Source organism: Hakea prostrata, chromosome 10, assembly GCF_041222555.1.
Source record: "Hakea prostrata isolate BN-2017 chromosome 10, UWA_Hpros_2, whole genome shotgun sequence".
NCBI classification, from domain to species: domain Eukaryota; kingdom Viridiplantae; phylum Streptophyta; class Magnoliopsida; order Proteales; family Proteaceae; genus Hakea; species Hakea prostrata.
The window spans coordinates 31,716,696-31,738,730 of NC_142609.1; the positions used below are offsets into that span (position 1 = coordinate 31,716,696).

General features: G+C 37.0%; 1 protein-coding gene and 1 long non-coding RNA gene across 2 annotated transcripts; one reads left to right on the forward strand and one right to left on the reverse strand.

The window, feature by feature from the left end:
- The first annotated feature begins 6,455 nt into the window (after positions 1-6,455).
- On the forward strand, positions 6,456-8,576 carry LOC149002483 (uncharacterized). Its single transcript, XR_016170347.1, has 3 exons — positions 6,456-6,643; positions 6,728-6,815; positions 6,921-8,576. It is a non-coding gene; the product is annotated as an uncharacterized LOC149002483 (long non-coding RNA).
- Positions 8,577-12,440: 3,864 nt separating this feature from the next.
- LOC149002484 (2-alkenal reductase (NADP(+)-dependent)-like) lies at positions 12,441-19,611 on the reverse strand. The gene is made up of 6 exons (XM_089136577.1): positions 19,111-19,611; positions 18,339-18,516; positions 17,760-17,926; positions 17,532-17,614; positions 17,050-17,404; positions 12,441-12,924 (listed from the first exon to the last, which is right to left on the reverse strand). The coding sequence occupies exons 1-6, from the start codon at positions 19,336-19,338 to the stop codon at positions 12,613-12,615; spliced, it is 1,323 nt and encodes a 440-aa protein (XP_088992703.1). The 5' UTR covers positions 19,339-19,611; the 3' UTR covers positions 12,441-12,612.
- Between the last annotated feature and the right edge of the window lie 2,424 nt (positions 19,612-22,035).

The following is a 22,035-nucleotide window of genomic DNA, read 5'->3' on the forward strand; positions in this document are numbered from 1 at the left end:
GGAAACTCAAAGAAGGGGCTCTAGCTCTTCTTGAGCTTGGAGAGATATGGGGTAATTTCCCAAACCATGTTGGCAATTCTAATCCTGCAACTTTTGTTTGTGGAATCATCCATTGACTAGTGCACTATGATGCTATGATTGATGCTAAGTCTACAATGGGTGTATGGTTGACATTGATAATACGATCATTGTATTTGACGATTGAGTGAGAATCATTCAGATTAATCTCTCATCCTAAATATTGCCCTAATATTAAGGTTTTAGAAGGAGATGTCCCCAATTACTGGAGTTGGAAGGGTTACTATGTCGTTCATGTACCATTGATACACAAAATTGACATATTGATGTTAGAAGACTACCACCATGACAATGGTAATGACCATGTTGGTTGCACAAGGGTGTAAATGTAGGATATTGATCAGATGGTCTTGCTCCATATCTACCAACTTTGGAAAGATGATTTTGATCAATGTTATGTATGTAAAGACATAAAGGGCTCAAAGGTGTTAATTCAACCTTTTTGGAAAAGGTTTAGGTTATTACAATCTCCAAAGGAGGAGTTTTCAGGTATTTATGCATACAAGACTATGACTGCAGTTCAGTTTCTATGGGGAAAGTTTGCGCTTATTAAAACCATTTACACAGGTATGTATCATGTTCTTCTAGGGTTATTTTTTTGTTTTGTTTTGTTTTGTTTTTTATTAGGTATTGCTATAGCCTCAAATGTCTAAATTCTTAATTATCCTATTCCTTTGTTACTAGAACTGAATTTTTTATGAGTAATGTTTAACGACTATTAAAGTTGTTGGCTAGCTAGTGAAATAAAGTTTATAGTCTATTTAGCAGGCAACCATTGACGCAGCTGAAGCTGTGGCGGAAGGGGAAAGCCACACTGTCACTGATGATTTCAGTAACCCATTAGCTATCAGAGTTTTCTGGTTTGACCTTTCATATCATATGATAATACTAATAATGTTGAAGTTGTTCATAAGCTATTGAAGGACTGTTTCTACCCTATGCAAGGAAATATTGAAGCAGCAGAAGCTGAAGCAGAAGTAGATGACCACCCTATATATAACTGGCTGTAGTTAGTCCATAAGCAAATTTACAGGTTCAACCTTTTATGTTCTCTAATGAAGAGTATGATTAGTTAGACAAATCCATTCCTTGTGATTCTAGTGGGATTTGTAATGGTTCAATGTCGTACCGAGCTTCCTCAGGTCAGTAGGCTCATACAACGAATGTTATAGTGGTTTCTGTTTTCATAGATAATGTATTGTATGTTAGCTTGGAACAGAGAGCTAGGATTGAACATTGGGGGGCTGAATAATAAGTCTGAGTCACCTGAATCATCTTTCCGTTGCACCAATATATTTTCACCATATTTATTATGTGAATCAATGGGGGACCCATTATAGGTTCCACCTCATAATATTTTATTATATTCTGACATAAAGTCTATAGTAATAATTTAAATAAATTAATAAAAAGACTAAAATATAGATAATACAATTATAAATAAATTATAAAAAAATATATTAAAATAAAAGATAGAGGCTAAAATTTTGCGAGAAAAACTTAGGATTATGGATTCAGAACAACATGATAGTTTCTGTTTTCTACTGACACATTTTGTTACAGGTTATTGTTGGATTACTTGGAGTGTCACATCTGGCATTGCAGATATTATATAAGAACCAGCACCTACAGCGGAAATTCTATTTGGTTCCCAAGTAGCTATAGTCCTCCAAGAACTAAGGTAAACACTCCCATAACATGTTATCTTGTTGTGTGGTTCTGTCTGTTGATTTTTTTTTTTTCCATTGAAAAGAATATTTGATATTCAATTAGTTGATCGTTTAGTGTTTACTTTTCTTTATATATACTGAAATTTTCATGATTATACCGAGCTGCATTGTTATTGTTTAGTTGATTTTTTCGCTTCCTCTTCTTTTGGTTTCAAAGCCATTTCATTCTTTGGTGGAGCAATGATGGACTTTGTTCTCTTTATTCCAAGTCTCTTTCATTCTTGGTTGGTAATTGTAATTGTAATAGGAATTTTGTTTCTCATAGCAGAGGTGGTATGGTCATCTGGTGGAGTATTGAACTCATTGGGAGTTTTATCTTTCTCTTTCGTTGTCTCTTCCTTCCCCATATTGTTCTTCTCTACTCATCTTCTCCAGGTTTCAACAATTAAGATAATCTGGGTTGTTCCCAGATCACCCATGTATTAGAACAAAGGACCATCTAGAATTCCAGGGTACTTGAGTCAATTGATGGTGGCTGAAACTCTCAAGTGGAAATGTGGCCTATATGACCCCCTTTGATAAAAAATTAATCTACAGCATGCATTCTCTGCAAAAGTAATGTTACGTTTAAGAACACTCCCAGCTTAAAGTCTATGCTCCAGAGTTTAGGATCTCACAGCTTCGAAGTCTATTTTTCTGCACTGTGGGTCTGGATCTTCTACTCGTAGCCCATTTATGTATGATGCACCACGGGTGGACTGTTTAATAGCATTCAGATCCCTGGCCACTTTGTCTGTAGGACCCTGTTTTCTAGGACTTCAGGGAAAGGTTTTCTTTTACCTCAATGCAGAATTGATGTTTTGTATGTTTCTGACCCTTGTGAGCACCTCAATCAGAGAAAGGAGGGTGATGTGAATTGTTTTATGAAGTTCTTAAATCGTTTTCAGTATCAAAGGTTAAAAAGATGTTGATTGACAGGAAGACTGAGTTTTACCCAGCAGAGGTAGCCCGTATTGCAAAGCCAAGTTGTGGAGCATCATGATACAGGAAAAAATGATACCAAAGAGTGCATGCAGCAGGTTGGGTGCTTATGAGGACTGGATCGAGTATTATGTCTGTCTTTTTTTTTTTTGGTAGAGTATTATGTCTGTCTTAATGGGCATAAATGCATCTTTGTATTTTCTTACTGCTCATAATCTCAGTTGGATCAATATATTCCTAGATCTTCCATTTGTTCTTTGCCCAGTAAATAATTTGAAGAGATCACATTTTTCGCTCTACTAAATAATCTTCTTTTTTTATTTTTAATTTTTTTTAATTTTTTTTTTTTTTTAAGGGTAAATATCACTTACCTCCCCTCTTAGCTGGACAAATAGTACTTACACCCCCTCTTAGTTGGATAATATCACTTACTTCCCCTCTTACCTAATAAATCTATCAAACACCTCCTTTCTGTTAACTTTATCGGTTAAACTTAATTTTTACCGTTAAATATTTTTCTAAAATCCCAAACTACCTTTGGCTAAAAATATATTTTTATTTTAAACCTTAAATTACCGTAATCACCCTAACAGTTAAACTACTAAATTACTCTCAATTAAAATAAAATTATTAAAAACCAAAACACCATAGTTAAAACTCAAATTATCTTTAATTATTAAAGGCCCAACATACTTTTTTTTTTTTAAATAAAATTATCAAACACTTAAAAAACACGTACTACTATCGAGTAAAATTAAAAATGCAATTAAGAAAAAAAAAAAGGTATGTTGATAAAATTAAACACATACTATTATTTTGGGTTTTTTTAATTGTTTGATAATTTTATTTTTTTTAAATAGGGTATGTTGGGATTTGATAATTAAAGATAATTTGGGTTTAAACTATGGTGTTTTGGTTTTTAAAATTTATTTTAATTAATGTAATTTAGTATTTTAACTACTAGGGTGATTACGGTAATTTAGGATTTAAAATAAAAAATATTTTTAGCCAAGGATAGTTTGGGATTTTTGAAAAATATTTAACGGTAAAAGTTAAATTTAACCGAGAAAGTTAATAGAGGGGAGGTGTTTGATATATTTACTACTAGGGTGGGAGGGGAGGTAAGTGATATTATCCAACTAAGAGGGGTTGTCTAGCTAAGAGGGGAGATAAGTGATATTTTAATTTATAATGATATGGTGCAATGGGAGAGATCGATTGCCATTGGTTTATATTATATGGTTGAGTTTTCCCTGGTATAACCTCTAATTTTCGCAGCACATAGTTAGATTCATTTAAATCTTATTTCAGCTTTCTTGTTAATATAAGAGAGTGGTTTATGATTCTACCTTTTTCATTTATACAGAATTTGGGTCCTTTTTTTTTTTCTTTATTTCTTCTTTTTTTCCAGCTATTTGATGAACAAAATTTATGGCTACAGTGTGCTTTGAAAGAGCTGGAGACACTAAGGGTGTCGATTCAGTACGGTACGATATTGAATTTGAAAACCTCATACTGAAACCATACTGTACCGAATTTATACGGAACGGTATGAAAACGGTATTTTTTAAAACGGCACGGTTCGGTATACAGTTCGGTTTTATTACGGTATGAAAATCGGTATAAAAATGGGAAACCTTATATCAAAAGGGATCAAAATGAATCAAAACCAACTCTTTGTTTCTACCCAATTCCCTATTCTTTTGCCTTTCTATTATTCCTTTAAAACCTTTCTTTTCATTCCTAATAACCTGCAACTACAGAATCTGCCAAGGAGAAAATGCTATTTGAAATTTGTGTACGCCATTGATTAAAAGGGAATTAATAGGTTAATTAATTAACCCTCCTCTTCAAATTTTATTTTTTTTAAGCTTAAGATTAATTTCATCCCATTTCAAAACAAGATTTTCCCTTTTCTGGCATGTTTCTCGTGCAATGTAATGGAACATTGAGTCCCATAGATTAAACAAAGGAATATGAAAAAGATATCACAAATTTTATGTTCTCCTTATTTCTTTCCAATACTTACATATTACAAGGTGAATAATCATCTTCCTATGTCTAAATCATAAAGGAAGAGAGAAATCGATTTAAAAACAAAAACCGCTGCACTTCCCTAATCTAATTCCTCGAAGAAGAGTGCAAGCAAAAGTAGTTACAGGGCAAAGAAAGAAGTTAAAACTTGAAAATCAAATCAAATCAAATCAAATCTCAGAGGGGTCAAATCGAATCAAAGCCACAAGGCTCCTGCGTTTTTTCAGAATGGGTATGAGTTCCCCAGAGATATGAGCATTCACAAAGCGATCCATACCTCCAAACGACTTCCTATCGATGAATAGATCAGGCAACTAGAGCTGATCAGCTGAGAATAGAATTGGATTCACTGAGTCAAAGAGAAAAAATTTCGATAGCATCACGGAGATAAGGATTTACCCCTGGTGTTGATTGTAGTTCTTTATGTCGAACTACCTTCTACCACAAGACTAACCACCATCTGCAAGTCTACAACACAACTCGTAAATGTCATCCCCAGTGAATCCAACTCAAAACACATAATGGTATTCAACAGAAAGAAGATGGTAAGCTCTCCCATGTTCGTCTCTCTTTTCTTGTTCTAGGTTTTTCTCTTTCTCTGAATTGAACTGAATATTGAAATGAAGAGATTGCAGATAGGGTTACGTTATAAGTCTAAAGTAAAACTACAGAAATAACCCCCCATATTCGGTATTCGGTATGGAAAATACGGTATTTAGTATACGGTAAAACGGTATGGTATTCGGTACATACCGACGGTATACCGCCTAAAACCGTTTTCATACCGTACCGAATTTCAAAATTCGGTTTCGGTATATACCGTACCGAATTTGAAACGGTACGGTATGGCACGGTTTAAACGGTGCGGTTTTGGTATCGGTAAACGGTTTTGGTACCGAATTGACACCCTTAGGAGACACAGAGAGGGAAATACGGGCTAAAGCATCTGGTCTTCAAACTACCGCTGATCGATGGCATAACTCTGCCGCTCTAATTCCATTAAGTTGTAAAGCTTCTTTTATCAACTTTGAGAGGATTCATGGAATACCTTTTTCTTGTTAGAGAATCGATATGCATCTCATCTTGATCTGTGGCAATAGGTCCATCGCAATTGGCATTTTTTCTTGTAGTGACACAGAGACAACCAACGGACTCTTCTCCATAGACGAGAAAATTTTGATTTTTTACCTTCTTTTGAATCCAACCCTAGATTTACATGAAGACTTTCATAATGTCTTTAGCGTAAACAAATTGACAAAGCATAAGATTCTCCCTACTTTGTTGCGTTTGGCTTTTTTTTCTTCCTTCTTTTTATTTGGGGGGGTGTAATACCTACTTTGTTGCGTTGGTTCTTAGTTATATACAAGCAAAGCAGTATGGTCTTTTGAAAAGCCGTTGAAATTCTTATACAGGTGACTTAGTAGCTTTGTTCCTTTCTGAGGTAGAAAGCAACAGATTTAAAGCAAAGTTTACTTTGATCTTTTATAATGGAGCCCAACTCTTATGTGCCTTTTATTTGACAGCACACAGAAACCTCCCTGGTTAAGTATTCTCCATAAATCTACTTCATGGGCATGAAACTTGGAAGAGAATAAGAGCATGTCTATCAAGTTACATGGATCCAGTGGTTTACTTTAGGCGTGACGGTGCCGCCCAGGAAATAATAAAGCTAATCAAAAGAGAGGATGGAATCCACCAAAGTTGTTGTCAGTTTTTGTATATATGCCGTTGTTGTGCTCAAGAGAGACGCACAGACGATTTGTGCAGGCAAGATAATAGGTCTCAAAAAAGTCTGAGTGCTCAATTCTGCTTTTTCTCTTCCACAATGCCTAAGTCAGACTCACAAGACAAGGAGACTAAGAATCAAGCACCACCACCAGGTTTTACATATACTTTCTTTCGGTATTATTGTTTTAATGTGATTTTTGTTTGCGTTTGTGGGTATTTATGACTTGTTTTTACAGGATACCCAAATGAAAACCATACTGAATCTGGTAGGAAATGCTGCCATCGTTCAAAAAAGAAAGGTGATAGAGGCTTCATTGAGGGATGGTACGTGTGTGCTATCATTGAATAGTTATAATCGTTTCTGTCTTATTTTTCTCTGCTTAATTTTCTCACATGCATTGTTTTGTGTTGATCTGCCTATTCGTGCAGTCTCTTTGCTTTGTGTTGCTGTTGGCTTTGTGAAGCTTGCTTCTGATGGAACTTATCGGATAAAGTTGTAATCAATTTATATTAGTATTTTTATAACAAGCTAGTTCTCACTTCTTAACCTTTTCATTACTTGTAATAATATTTCTTTGCAAGAAGCCACATACGATAATGGCTCTGGACATTCTATTTTTTTTGTTTGGCTTGGTATTATTGTCAAAATTTTTACTCGTTCCCTTTCCACTGTAAACTTATTACCAAAATGGACTTGCATTTTAGGGAGATTGATTGTTAATTACCACGGTATTTCCCATTCTCTGTTCACCACCTCCAGTTCCAATTCATATCCAACTGACCATCTCGGCCCCTACCCTAATCCAAACCATCTCTCCACCAAACCAAAAGTCCTACAACCACCTAACCACCTTACATCTCTCACCTCCATCTGATATTCCTATCCCCATCCTATGGTCAATCGATCTAAAGTCGGTATCTCAAACTTAGCCTTCTTGCCAGTATGTATCTCCTACCTACTACTTACCTCACTGCCTTCAATATGCCCCAAAAGAAAGAATCGACTTCCGATATAGAAGCTTCAGAAATACGCGATGGCATGATGCAAAGGGAGATGAATTTTATGACTTATTATGTAATGGCACATGACAACTCATACTCTATAATCTGTCCATGAATTTAGTTGGAAATAAATGGATGTGTCAGATAAAAAGGAATCCAGATGGTTCTGATGCAAGATATAAGGCCAGATTAGTAGGCAAGGTTTTCCGTCAATGTGACGAGTTGATTACTTTGACATTGCTATTCTTAGGTTGACACTGAGAGGGAGGGTAAGTCAGCTAGAGTCACAAAGTAACTCTTGTAGTTCCTCAAATATTTATCACGCAGTTGAGTACATACCCCAACTAGACTCAAAGGCTCTACCATATGTGTACACTGAGTATGTTGCAAATAACATACTTTACAAACAAGAAGGAACAAACATTCAACGGACACAAGAAATATACGAGGTTTACCAAGTTGTCTACATCCACAGAGTAATACTCTCCTACCAAAAAGTTGATCAATACAATAATTAGCGAGCATCCACTATCGATATATTCAATACATGGACTACCTATTCCAACATGAACTCTTCCACTTAGTAGTAAATGAGGCTACAACCTCAAACAACTCATTCCAAACAAGTACCTACTTGAGAGGTAATACTAAATAAACAAGTCTACAATACAAACACTCACCCACTTTCTTCAATGTTTTCATCAACTCATATCTCTAGGCTTCTTCTCCACACAAATCTTACTTCTAGGATTCTTTTCCACGACTTTCCTTCTCAGCACACACCAAAAAGAAAATAAAAGATCCTATTTTATTTCACTCAAAAGTCAAGTTTAACAAGAGAAAGAAGGTGAACAAGAACGAACCGATTATATTCTTTGGATGACGTCCAAAGAGAATCTAGCATTCAAAACCATTGAATTAGCTCCTTAGAGTGGCAAATCAAATCTGGACTGTCGGATTTCTGAAATCACGTAAGATCAACTCGAATTGAACAGGATTATTCCAAATGGAATATTTCATAACTATACTTTAAATTTGCAAGAAGCCAAATAATTTTACTCACTATATAATACAACGCCCCATATAACCATGCACCCAACCAATTAGAACCCTTGCGATGGAATCTTTTTGTCGAGAACTAAAACTTCAACTCATCAACCTTAGTGCTTAGAACCTAATCTTTATACTTGGCTTTCTAATAGCTATTAGATTTGCATCGTTAAGGCATGAAACTTAGTGTTTTATGGAGGCTACAGACTCTAAACTTAGTGCTTTATGGGAGGTAACCCATTGGTTTAGATGTTATTTCTTGCTCTTTTTCTTTTCTTTTCTTTGTTTGTTTGTTAGGTTTTAATGTTGGGTGCTCTATCATGATTCCAAACATCGGGTACACTCTTTCCTCTATTTGCTTCTATTATGTTTTTTTATTTTTTTTTTTAAATTAATTACCTTTATATGTTGAGTGCACTGAGGTCATTGCATGATTTAAGTGTGTGTGTGAGGGGGGGGGGGGGGGAGGTGTCAATTCAAGTAAGAATTATTGATAGTTGTAGAGCATTGTCACAAAGATTAAAAGTGCCTAAATTTTTTTTCTTGTTTTGGTAAGATAAATGTTTTAATTCCTTGCTTGGATACATTATGAGAGTTGAAGTTTTTTGAAATTCCATCTAATGTGATGAACACCTTCTGATGAGAATAGTAATGGGTTTGTTAAGGATAATAACGGTTTTTTGCAGTCGGAGGGCAAACAGAAAAATCACAGACAACCCTAGTCGAATCGAGGGTTGCCCTAGCCACCACTACTCCATGTGTGCATGGCTTCAAGAACTCCACTCAAACTCAACTACCTCCATGCGTGCAAGACTTAAAGAACCAGACTCAAACTCAACTTTTCAAGAGACTTCAGCAGGTTAAATCTCATCCACAAGTGGATCAAACTCAGAGTTACACTCAAACACAAAAAAGACATAGTTCATACCAAACACAAATAGATAACTTGAGTAAATCAAACCCTAGAGTTAGGGTCTAAGATTAATATTGAACACGACTCTTGTAACTATAAAATGTAATATGTACTACAGTCAATCTCAAGGAAGCAAATCACATTCACTTGGACGTAGGTTGCAGAGAACAACCGAACCACGTAAAACTGAGTCTCTCTCTCCATCACCCAGAATCATGTCTCTCTAACCCTAACTCTTGGCCTCTAACATGGAATCAGAGGTCCAGGTTCCCACCCATTCGTTTCCCTCCGCAATGGCTTCCTTCAACAAAGCTTAATGAGACGAATTATTTGTTATGGAGATCTCAGATTGTTCCTTTTCTGAAGACAAACAACCTATTTGAGATTGTCGATGGCTCTTCTCTTTGCCCATGCATTGCCATTCCCAATAAAGATGATGATGCAATCTTTCAACCAAATCTTGACTAACAAAAGTGGAATCATTAGGATCAACTATTGATGTGTTATATCATTGCTTCCCTTACTGAACCAGTTCATGCACAAGTTATTGGTTGCTCCACCTCTAGAGAAGTCTGGTCCAAGCTTGAGTGGCTCTACTCAACTTGCTCTTTCGCTCGCATAATGCAACTTTGCCTTCAGATCCAAAATATTTATAGAGGTAATAGTAGCATTCATGATTACCTTCTTCGCATAAAAAGTATTTATGATCAATTGGCTATTGTGGGACGGCTTGTGAATGATGAAGAACTCTGTTTTTATGTCTTCAATGGTTTGGGAGTTGAATACTCTCCATTTGTGACTGCCATACCATTCGCAATTCTCCCATCTCCTTTGATGAATTACGAGGTATGTTATTGACTCAAGTAGTTCAGTTAAGAGATGAACTAACGATTGTTCACTCTTCTTATCCTATGGAAAACATTGCCACTAGTCAACCCACCCCTATTAGGCCTCTATGTCAGCCTTACAGAGGGAGTTTTTCTCCAAGAGGCGGATCTGGCCGTGGTCGCTTTTCTCCTCATCGTGGCTCTCATACACATCAGCCACCTCATGAACTAGCGATCGTCTTATCTGTCAAATTTGTGATCGTCCTGGACATAGAGCCAAGGATTGTTACCAATGTTTCAATCATGCCATTCAAGGTACCTTTAATGCAACCCCATCTATGGATATATTTGAACTTTATAGTGCTTCTCTTCCAGATGAAATTGGTACCCTGACTGACGCTACACATCACATCACCAATGCTCTTGAGAATCTCCGTATTGCACAACCCTTCCATGGTTCAGATCGGGTTCAAGTTGGTAATGGCGCTGGTCTTCCTATTAGTAATATTGGTAACATGAATATTGGTACATCTTCTTCTCCAGTCTATATGAAATTTGTTCTTCATGTGCCCTCTGTAAGACAATAGCTGCATGGACATTGCAATCGAAGAAAACAAGTTTGCCAGATTCGAATACCCAAACACCAGCTTACCCATTGGCCCATTGTGTTAGTTAATCGCAGATGATTTGATTCACCAAGTACCACTATTGTTCTATCCAGCAAGTGGGGTTGATATCATCATCCGCAACAGAAAACGAACAACAATAAAATAGAAGGAGTTGCAACAGTAACATTAGAAATTGATACTTAGAGCTATCCAAGGAAGGTAGTACTACAAAATGCAAAAGGATGAAAAATATTTAATTCCAACTATATAAAACTGAGTGTAGAGAATTCCCACTTGAATTAGAGACAGAAAGAATATTGAAAAAAAAGTTTAGATATTCACATTTATATGGCTCTTTCTTTACACTTGCATAGTTTAGTTATCTTATTAAGGCTATAATACTTGCTCTAAACAGGCAGGCTGTCTCTTTAGATTGGCCAGGCTGCTGTCGGATTGATAAAATTTTGAAGTTTATGAATATGTTTGACTCTTTAAAATTCTGTATCATCCATAAATCAGAGAACTCTTTTGGCAGATCCACCTCCGTATATTGTAAATCCTTCTCTTTTAGCCTCTAAAGGGCTTTCTCTAGAGAGCTTATATAAGTTGTTGTTTTTTAAAAAAGATACAGTAGTTTGGCCACTAGAAAATGCATTGGTACTTGGAAGTCGGTTGCAAAGAAGGCTATACAGAGGTTTTTCTTCAAATTTAGAAAGTTTAGGAGGGGTCTTGTAAAATAAAAGATTTAGGACTTGTTTGATAACCAATCGAAAACTGTTTGTGGTGTTTATTGCTTCAAGAAGTAGAAAAATTGACCGAAAAGAATTTGATAAGAACGCTTTGTCTTCGCATGAATTTTGCAACATAAATTGAAAATTTTGAAATTTTTTCTTTGAGAAAGACTTTCAAACAACATCTGCTTGTTATCATGTATGTTTCTCAAAGCAGAAGTTGGCTGCAGGATTGGGTTTAAGTGAAACAGTTTTAGAAAAGGTATTTATGGAATTTGACACTCTAAACATAATAATGGCAAATTTCATAAATTTTATTACAATTTCTAAATTGCTTCAAGAAACAAATTTTATCAAATGCCTATGGATACTGTTTCTACTTCCATAATCAAGTTTGTCAAATGCCTAAAAAAGTGTTTCTGCTTCTAGAAACACAGAAACATTCAAAACTCTTTCTAGTGTTTCTCCAAGCAGAAACACTTGGTGAGTTATCAAACGAATCCTATTTTTTGTATCCATACCCCATGTATTTTCATTTGACATTGTTGGATCGATCTATGACATGTGGCAATCATTGTATATCTATTCTCTTGCTAATTTTTTTGTACAAGGTGAATAGTATTTGTATTAAATAATAACCAAAACACAACAGAATAGAAGACAGGATCAATCTGCTTACACTAGGAAAACAAGATTTGTATGGAGGTCTACTTTTAAGTCAAAACCCCCCATCAATCTTTACAATCCTTGTTCTTTTTGGTTTACGCAGAAAAGCCCCTATGAAGACCTAATCTTCCACAAATTTCATAGTCGACTCCTCAAATCTGCATTAGGGCATTATTAAACAAAAACACAAACCAACAACACTAAAACCATTTGACTTCAAATATAGAAATATTACAAGCAAACAGAACTCTTCCATTGAAGGTGGGAGCCAGTAAAAACTAACCATAAATAGGTCACTGTCCTTGCATCAATTCATGTAACTAATTAAGGATAGACTTCAATAAGAGACCTTAAACCCAGGACAGGATAGATCTTATATTGAGTAAACCCAGCCTCCAAGAAAAGCTCTCCCCATTCTTTCTCTGTGCGTTCTTTTCCATCTAGCAAAGTCATCATTAACAAGTCATAGAAGAGATGAGTTTCTCTTGATTTATTGTCTACCATTTTATCTTCCAGCACCATGTCTATGATGATCACCTTCCCTGGGGTTCCTTCCCTATCCTCACCAGAGATTGCATCTTTGCATCTTTTCAATATCTTTATGCATTGCTCATCATTCCAATCATGTAAAATCCACTGTTGACATGTCAAAGTTCATTTAATGTTAGGAAACAAACAATTGAAAAACAGTAACAATAATAATAAAATGGGGTTCACTAACTTTGAGCAAAACTGCATCTGCCTGGGGGACTTTCTCAAACATGTCACCTGCAATATATTTCAAATTCTCACTTCCTTCCATAGGAGCAACCACGTGTGGTAGGTCTAACACTGAGCATTTCAAGCTCGGAAATGTTTTACCAATGGTTTGAGCCAAAGTTCCAGTGCCACCTCCAACATCAATCAATGAACTTAAGCCCTCAAACACTACCTTGCACCGTGTAACAACCAAACTACTCACCAATCGAGCATCGCTTTCCATTCCTTCATTGAGGAATATGTTAAGCTCATTGTCTTCACCTGCATAGTCCCAAAGGCCCCTCCCGTGAGTAGTTTGAAATGGAGTAAGAACATCATCCCCCTGGAACCATGTGTCAAGGAAATTCCAAGGCGTCACCAAGATTGGATCAAGCATTGCTCGCAAGTAGGGTGACACACTTTTATCACTTCCCTTAAGAAGTAGCTTAGAAGACGATGTGAGCACATATCCTTCATTCTCTTGAATCGCAAAGAAACCTGAATGCACTAGTAAGCGCATGAGGCGAAATAGATAAACAGTCTTGATCTTTGGGATGGCAAGCTTCGTGACCAGCTCAAGGAGGGTGATGGGTTGGTGATGATTACGAACAATGTCTGGTATACCCAACTGAATTGCACATCTAAGTGCCATAGAATTTATAAAACTGAATAAATGGTTCCATATATGAGTTTGAGCATGGAACAACTCCTCCCCACTCAGCTCTTTCTCAATGAGATCCATAGATTTCCTCACCTTTTTGAAAAACCTTAGCTTTAATGCAAACCTAGATTATGCTGATAACTGAAACTGGTGCTTTATATAGAGAGAAATTCAAAGTTCAAAGTTAGGACTGCACATGTTTCATGAGATTTTAGGAACTATTTATACATAGAGTTTTTTTTTATTGTACCTCACTTAATTTGAGCCAAAACTCTTGTTGGCTTCCATAAGTGGTTTAAATTACTTATAACCCAAAACCAAAATTACCTCTAACTAACAACTAATGGTTCAGTTAAGACTCCAGATGAAGTGACCAAAATACCCTATTAGTATTAATTTATTAAACTACCCTTCTGTCATATTCCATACCCAACCCTTAGGTAGCTGAAGGGAACTACCAATTCAATAATTAAGAAATAGATATCTACCTAAAAAAAGCCAAAGTAAGGTGGAAATGTTGGCATCTGCCAAACGAGCCAGCCCTTTAATGATATCATGTTAGAAGTTACATCACTTTCAACTAGGCAACTGGCATGAAGCCATGAATGCAATAACTACACTACTCAAAGCATCATTTGTGGGGGAGACAGAGATACTTGTGTTGGGCACGTAGCCACTATCAGCCTTTACCTTATAAAGAAACAAAAAACATATCATGTCTCCAAATCAATGTGATAAGTTCTAATTGAGGCTTTTAAGATGGAAGATGAATTATCATGCTGGAAGATGTATTATCATAAGAAAAATGATTGAGAACAATGTGGAAGATGTATTATCATGCTGCAGAGTTTTCTCTGTGGTCACGTAACCCGCCTTCACCCCCACCACCCAAACTGCCAGAAAGAGAAGCCCAGTTAAGTACTTCACACGGTTGTGATTTGTGAAGGGGAGTGGAGTTGCATTGCCTTGTGCTTTCATGGAGTAAGCAGCTCCAATCAATTTGGATGAATTGAGAGGAAAAAACTCCAACCAACTTTACTCGATGTGTCGAAGTAAATTAACTTGAAGCTAATCAAAGAAGTACTCTTTTATCAGCAAAAAATTTGTTGACTTCATTGTCTTCACATAGATGGTCCCAAACGCCCCCTCCATGAGCTGTTCGGAATGGAGTCAGATCACCATTGAGGAATATTTATGCACTAAGGGCCTGTTTGGTTACATGAATCTAGGGATTTGAAATGAAATGGGATTTCAAATCTAATGGTTCAAAAATTAACTGTTTGGTTAGCCTCAAATCTATCGAAGTTCATAGAGTTCTTGGGGTTATTCTGCGTGAACCCGCAAATTTCATTCATTTTGTACTTAGGGTGGAATCTATGGAACTTAACAAATACCCAAGAATGGTTTAATTCATGTTTTTAGGCAAAAAACTGAAATCCTTGGATTTATGTTTTACAACCAAACAGGTATAAATCTTCGATTCATGAATCCGGAGATTCAAAATCCCTAAATTCAAATAACCAAACAGACCCTCAGGAAATTCCAAGGCATCAACTAGGGATGTCAATCTTGGAACCAACCCAAACCGCTTTGGTAAAAATTGACCCGCACCAGATTGATTCTTAAACAGATCAGTCAAAAAACTAGACCCATTATAAATAGATTAGTTCGGGTTTCTCTACTAGACACAGCCTTGGCATTATTCATAAGGAGGAGCCTAGAATTGTGGTGGAAATACGTCCAACAAGTTGATCGATATGTACAAAACCGATATGGTAATAAAGATATACTATGGAAGAAATGCGAAGACAATAATTTGTGTGCTTCAGCATGAAAGATCTGCATGTTGAAATTCATTCCATAATACCTCGGCTGTTCACCCTAAACCCATTACTAATCCTGAATTGATGAGAATTCTCTGATGTTTAGAACTTTTGAATACCAACTCCATCTTCAAGCTAACAATCACTGCACCTGACTTTCATCCTCATGCTTCTGCCCATCTCACACATCATCTGACTTCCCATGTTTCAGCCCCTTCCTTCCATCAAATGGCCATTGCCATTGAAGGGGTGGTTGGTGGTCACGGTCACTGCGGTCGCCACAGTCATTTTTTTCCTGAGCATTCTGATGCAAGGTGCTCCCATTTGTAATTGCCCAATCCCTCCACCAACCATTGGTATTACTATAACCAGTCCAAACATCCCCCTTTTCACCCCTTCCACCCCATTGCCCCACCAAGCATCAACTATACCACTGCATATTCATATCTTCCCACCCCCACCAGTCATCTACCCATTCCAATTGGTTTCGCGTTACTGGTGCTACTGACCATGTCATTCTGTACCTTTTCTTCTGTATCTTAGTACACAACTTAAAATGGTAAGGACAACTACATGTTGATCACGAAAAGAGTTTCTCACTCCACTGTATATTACCATTCCACAGGTGCCCTAGCCATCCTTTAGAGCCAACTTGATTTCTTGGTCCTCCCCTGAAAAATGCATAGTAGGGCACCTCTACTACAGAGGCCACACACAAGCAACTGGCAAATGCATCTACAGAGGCTGACCTAGCTGCAATTTCTACTTTGTGAATCTGGTGTGAAAAGCAATTGGTGCTGTCAAACTAATCTTTCATGCTTGTACCCTGCATACCAAGATTGCCTTTTCAGAAAATCAAAAGGTGACATTTTCAACTTCCCATGGGAATAGTGGTGCGGTTCTGTGTCCTCTGTCTAAGCAGGTAGCACACAAATTGATGTTCTTTTCCCTAAAGAAAAATCAAACAACAATCATGTAGTTTGATAAAACTGCTGAATTTTGAGTAATCTTGTAATCTTTGCTAATAAGTCATGTGGCAATGAATCTGAAATTTCTTTCAAATTAATTTCATGAAATAATCTCACATGAACTTCTGGTTAAGAAAATGCACTTGTTGTGGTTGCACCAATCTAAAATACTTCAAGCATAAGAAACCTAGGTGGATGATGCTAGTGGCAGAATGGTGGTGTCAATGGTGATGAGGCCATGCGGGCACTGTGGTGGTGAGGCCAACAGTTGAAGAAGGGTAACGTTTTATTACCTTGAAAATACTGTAATCCCATAAGATAAACTATATACTCAGTAAAGAGAAAGAGTGAAATCAATTTTAATTTCAAAAGGGCTTCCAATCTATATCAGAATTTCTGTCCATATTGTCTGCATAAGATGCAAAAATCAAATCAAACAACTAGTGAGATGGAAATCACCCACGATATTAGAACATTGATATCCATTCCAAATCATTCCATCCTTATTCTTGAAGATATACATGGATGGAGTTACAAGATGCAATGATCAATCAGCAGAAATCAAAACTACCTGTTTACCAACATTATGGCCAGTGAAGAGTCCAACCAGAGCTCCAGGTGCTTTTTCAAGGCCTTTGACGGTATCTTCTACATAAGTGATTTTCCCTTCTTTGATAAGAGGTAACATAAAATCCAGGAACTTGGGGTAAAGGTGCATGTAGTTGCGACACAAAAACCCTTCCATGCGAATCTGCTTACTAATAATGCAGAACAAATTGTGCACACCCTCCGAGTTTTGAAGGTTGTCCTGGGAGATCATCCCACAAACAGCAATGCGACCATTGATTTTCATGTTAAGGAGGACTGCATCAAGCATCTTCCCACCAACATTCTCAAAGTATAAGTCTATGCCTTCAGGAAAGTACCTGGGTAGCAGAAACAAAATTTTAATTTATTAAACAAGGTAAGAGTAGAAGTTTCAAAAACAGATCAGTAAACTTTGGCTCTAACATGGCATTGAGATTTCTCTTCCTGAAAGATACAGATACTTACCTCTTTAAAGCAGCATCCAAGTCATCCTCTTCTTTATAATTGAAAGCCTCATCCAACCCAATCTTGTTCTTCAACAGATCAACCTTAATTCATTAGAAAAAGAAAAACATTAAGAACCAGTAATCGATACTTCCATTTTGTTGCCCTTGTTTCAGAAAATTTGTAATTATCTACATTACATCTAACTCCTGAAGTTCAAATAAAGAAGTGAACTTAATAAACACAAACCTTTTCTTTGCTTCCAGCACTTCCAACCACATAACAACCCATTAACTTAGCATATTGCCCAACAAGTTGGCCAACTGCACCACATGCAGCTGATATGAATACTTTTTCTCCTTTCTTAGGAGAGCCAACCTCATAAAAACCAGCATAGGCAGTTATACCAGGCATCCCTAGGAACCAAAAAATGAACTGTCAAGTTGAATTGAGTTTAATCCATGCCACAGGGAATAAGATTAGAATCCAAAGAATCTTATGGATGGTTGTGTGCTTTTTGTTTGATTGAGTCCTGTTTTCTTTGCTTTGGTTCCCCTTTGCATTATTTCCCTTCCCCTGTTCTCTCATTTGGTTAACGAATTATTTATTCATCCAAAAAACATATTCATGGCTCCATCAACCCAACAAAAATAGGAGCTATAGGTATGTAAGTAAGCCATGATCCAAGGCTCCTATTAAATTCTAGCAGACAGGAGTACTCTTATCATCCCATGACATTATATAGGGGAGCAGTGATTAACTATGATACCAACAAGTGTATCTTAGACATGTATATATATTTCATGAACTGAAAAGTAAACTACTTACCAAGAATTCCTGTATAATAGGAAAGAGGTACATCAGTGTGTTCAATTTTAAGCAGTAGGTTTGTCATCGTAATCAGGCTATACTCTTCCCATCCTGTCATCCCCCACACCAAGTCACCTTCCTTGAAGTCTGGATGATTAGAGTCCACCACTTTCGACACACCACGGCCAATTATAACCTGCATGTTTTCAGCAAGGAAGTCACAGGTTCAAGCTCACACAAAGAGAAAGAGCTGCAAACCATGTCGTACTTTCAACAACTAATTCATAGACATTGTTATGAGCTCCACAAAAATCTTAAATCAGACCACCTTTCTGAGACCCTTCAGCTCAGATCTATAAAGAATGAACAAGTTCTGCATTTAAATCATTCCAAATCCTGAAATCCATTACTTGTTTGAACAATCAGAATCAGATGATAACTGACCAGTCTCCATTAAAAGACATGACTGAATTGAGCCCACTAAGTGAATTGTTCTACAGTAAGAAATTGCATTTACAGAGCAGAGATACAGAGCAGAGATGCTTTTCGAAAATTTAGAGGAACTTTTTTTTTTTTTTTTGGTAAACAATTTAAAGGAACTGTTATCCCAAAGAACAAGCAGGGTTTAATTTTCAGTGTCAATTATGTCTATGCATTACTTGAATCAGTAAACCCAAACTTTCCCACTTCCCCTCAGTTAAAAAATAACAGATAGAGCGGCATTATTCTTTTCATAATTAGCAGAACTCAAAACTAAAATCAAGACAGGCCAATGCTGAAAATCTCTTACCGATCCAGGCGAGAAAGGAGTAAAGCTGTAACAATCTCGACTCATACGAAGCTTCATGTATGGATCGCAAGATAAGTAGAGATTCTTCACTACAACTGCTTCCGAACCCTCCGGAGCCTTCAACCTTATCACTTCAGTGTTGAAAACCATGTCTGTTTCTTTCGGGCACCCAACAATGTAATCTTTGAACAGAACCTGTTTGTTACTAACCTCCTCTCCCCCCGCCATTTCTGATTTCTCTCTCTGCAAATTCTCAATGTTGAAGTCTCTGTAAAGATTTGATCAGAAACTCTACTCTTATGAACTGTGTCCAGTGCGTGACAGAATTCTGGTAGGCTCCACCGGGCCGGAAACTCCATACAAAATAAAAACCCCATCGCCAAGAAACCTTAAAATATGGTTTGAAGAGACGTTACACCTATAATCCGAACCAGCACTCCGTCAGGAAAGCACTCACACCTAATGGTCGCAGACTTATTGTTTCAGTCCTGTCTACCCAATTGAAATAAAATAAAATAAAAATTTGTTTCAGTCCTTTCGAGCAGCATAATGGCACTTTTAGTAGTTACGGATTCTACTCTCCGTCGGTAGATCGATAATGATAGAACTTCAAAAGCCGTTCGTTCAACAAGAACCAGAGAGGACGGGAATGAAACCGTTCTCGTGAAAATCCACAAGAACCTTTAAATGATGAACCGACAAGCAAGGACATTTGTTATTGATTTCTTTTTAACATAGTAGATATAATTGATTAGAAATTCAAGAGTCTCTTTGTAAATTTTGTTTTTGGCGTCCAATCACTTTACAAATTGATTGTGTTTGCGTTTACTCTTTTTTTTTTTTTCCGTAAAAAAATAGTTTCCTGCATTATTTTTCCTTGGCAACCTTGAAATATAAGCTAATGGATTTTTTTTTTTGGAAAAAAGAAAAGCTCCATTCATTAAACTTGGAAGAAGAAAAAAAAAAAAGAAGATGAAGAATACTGAAACATAGATGCATAAAAGCACAAGGTTTGGATAGAAACATCCGAAACTAAAGAGTGGAATTCGACCAAACTGTTATACATGCAAATAGACAAAGTCGTCCAGGTTAAGGTATGGATCAATCCCAATAAAATCTCAGAAATAAATATGTAAATATAATAGCAACCAATACGTTCAAAAGATATGAAATATACATCCTCCATCACAAATGCCCAAATAGGCAAAAATACGCCACAGAGGCGAAAACTAACACGTCAAATGGGCGGAGAGAAAACACACCATAGAAGCGGAAAGATAACACACCACAAGGGCAAAGAGATAATGCGCCACAAGAGCAGAGCAGCTATAGCTTGAGCAACTACTGGATCTAATGGGAAGTCAAACATGCAAGGAAGTTTCGCCACTGGACTTCGTACTTCGGCAATGGTGACTTTTCCTACACCAGATCTATGGTAGGATAATGTTGCGGAAGGGGGCTTTAACTAAGGAGTTGTAGGGGCCGTGATGGTGACAAATAACAGAACAAAGGCTACAACATAGGAATGCAACATCAGAACTTCCAAATCCGAGGGAGTTGCTTCTAAATCTGGCATCTACAAGAAATAAGGGAAAAGAAGAGGAAGCAGGAGAAAGGAGAAAGATTTGTGAGAATTTAAGACTAGAGGATGTATGGGAAAAGAGGAAGAGAAAGAAGAAGAAGAAGAAAAGGCAAAGAGAGGAGGCAGAGGAAGAAGAAGAAAAAGAAGATTTGCTAAAGAGTTCTCCTCCCTAGGAATACGAAACAAAGCTACATGACTTAAAGGATATTCATCAATAGAGGTGTGCATTCTAGTGGCCAAGGGATGCTCTTAGGTGCTGGGATCAATTGGAGAATGTGCTGGTTACCACACCATATTTGATTATATATATTTAAGTAAATGGAATCTCTCATCTCTAAAAGAGATAAGACACATCTATATATAATCAATGTACATATACAGAATATGAAAGGACTATGAGATTACATATCATAGTGACGGTCTATCATCCTTAATACCCTCCCTCAAAGTCAAGGGCCCTTTAAGGACCTTGAGTTTGGAACGAAGAAGCTGGAAGCGAGCAGGAGAGAGACCTTTGGTAAGGATGTCAGCAAGTTGCTCACTAGTAGAAATATAGTGAACCACAAGATCTTTCTTGGCAACTTTATCATAAACAAAATGAAAATCAATCTCAATATGTATCATACGAGCATGAAAGACCGAGGTTGGCAGAAAGATAAGTAGCGCCAACATTATCCCACCAAAGACGTGGGGAATGAGCTTGAAAAACACCCAACTCATTTAATAAAGACTATATCCAAGTAAGCTCAGTAGTAGCCAAAGCAAGAGCGCAATATTCACTCTCCGTACTAGAACGAGCAACAGTCGGTTGTTTGCGTGATTGCCAAGATACTAAGTTGGAGCCAAAAAAGATGAGAAATCTACCTTGAGAGAAATCTACCTTGAGACTTTCTATCATCAGGGCAACCAGCCCTAGTGTGCATCAGAATAAGCCTCTAAAGTAGTAGTGGTGGAAGAAGTAAGATGAAGGCCAAAAAGAATGGTCCCCTTGAGATACTTTAAGAGCCTCTTTAGAGCAAGCCAATGATCCTCTGTTGGAGCAGCAAGAAATTGACAAAGTTTATTGACTGAAAAGGACAAGTCCGGTCTTGTAAGTGTAACATACTGGAGACCCCCTACCAAGCTTCGATATAGGGTGGGATCAGCTAAGGGATTTCCACAAGAGGTCAAGTGAAGAGAAGACACCATGGGTTTAGAAATGGGCTTAGCATCCAAGAAGCCAGCACAAGATAATAATCCATAGATGTATTTCTGTTAAGAGAGAAGAATACCAAAAGCAAGAGGTATCATCTCAACTCCCAAGAAATATTGAGCCTCACCAAGATCCTTTAGAGCAAACTCCA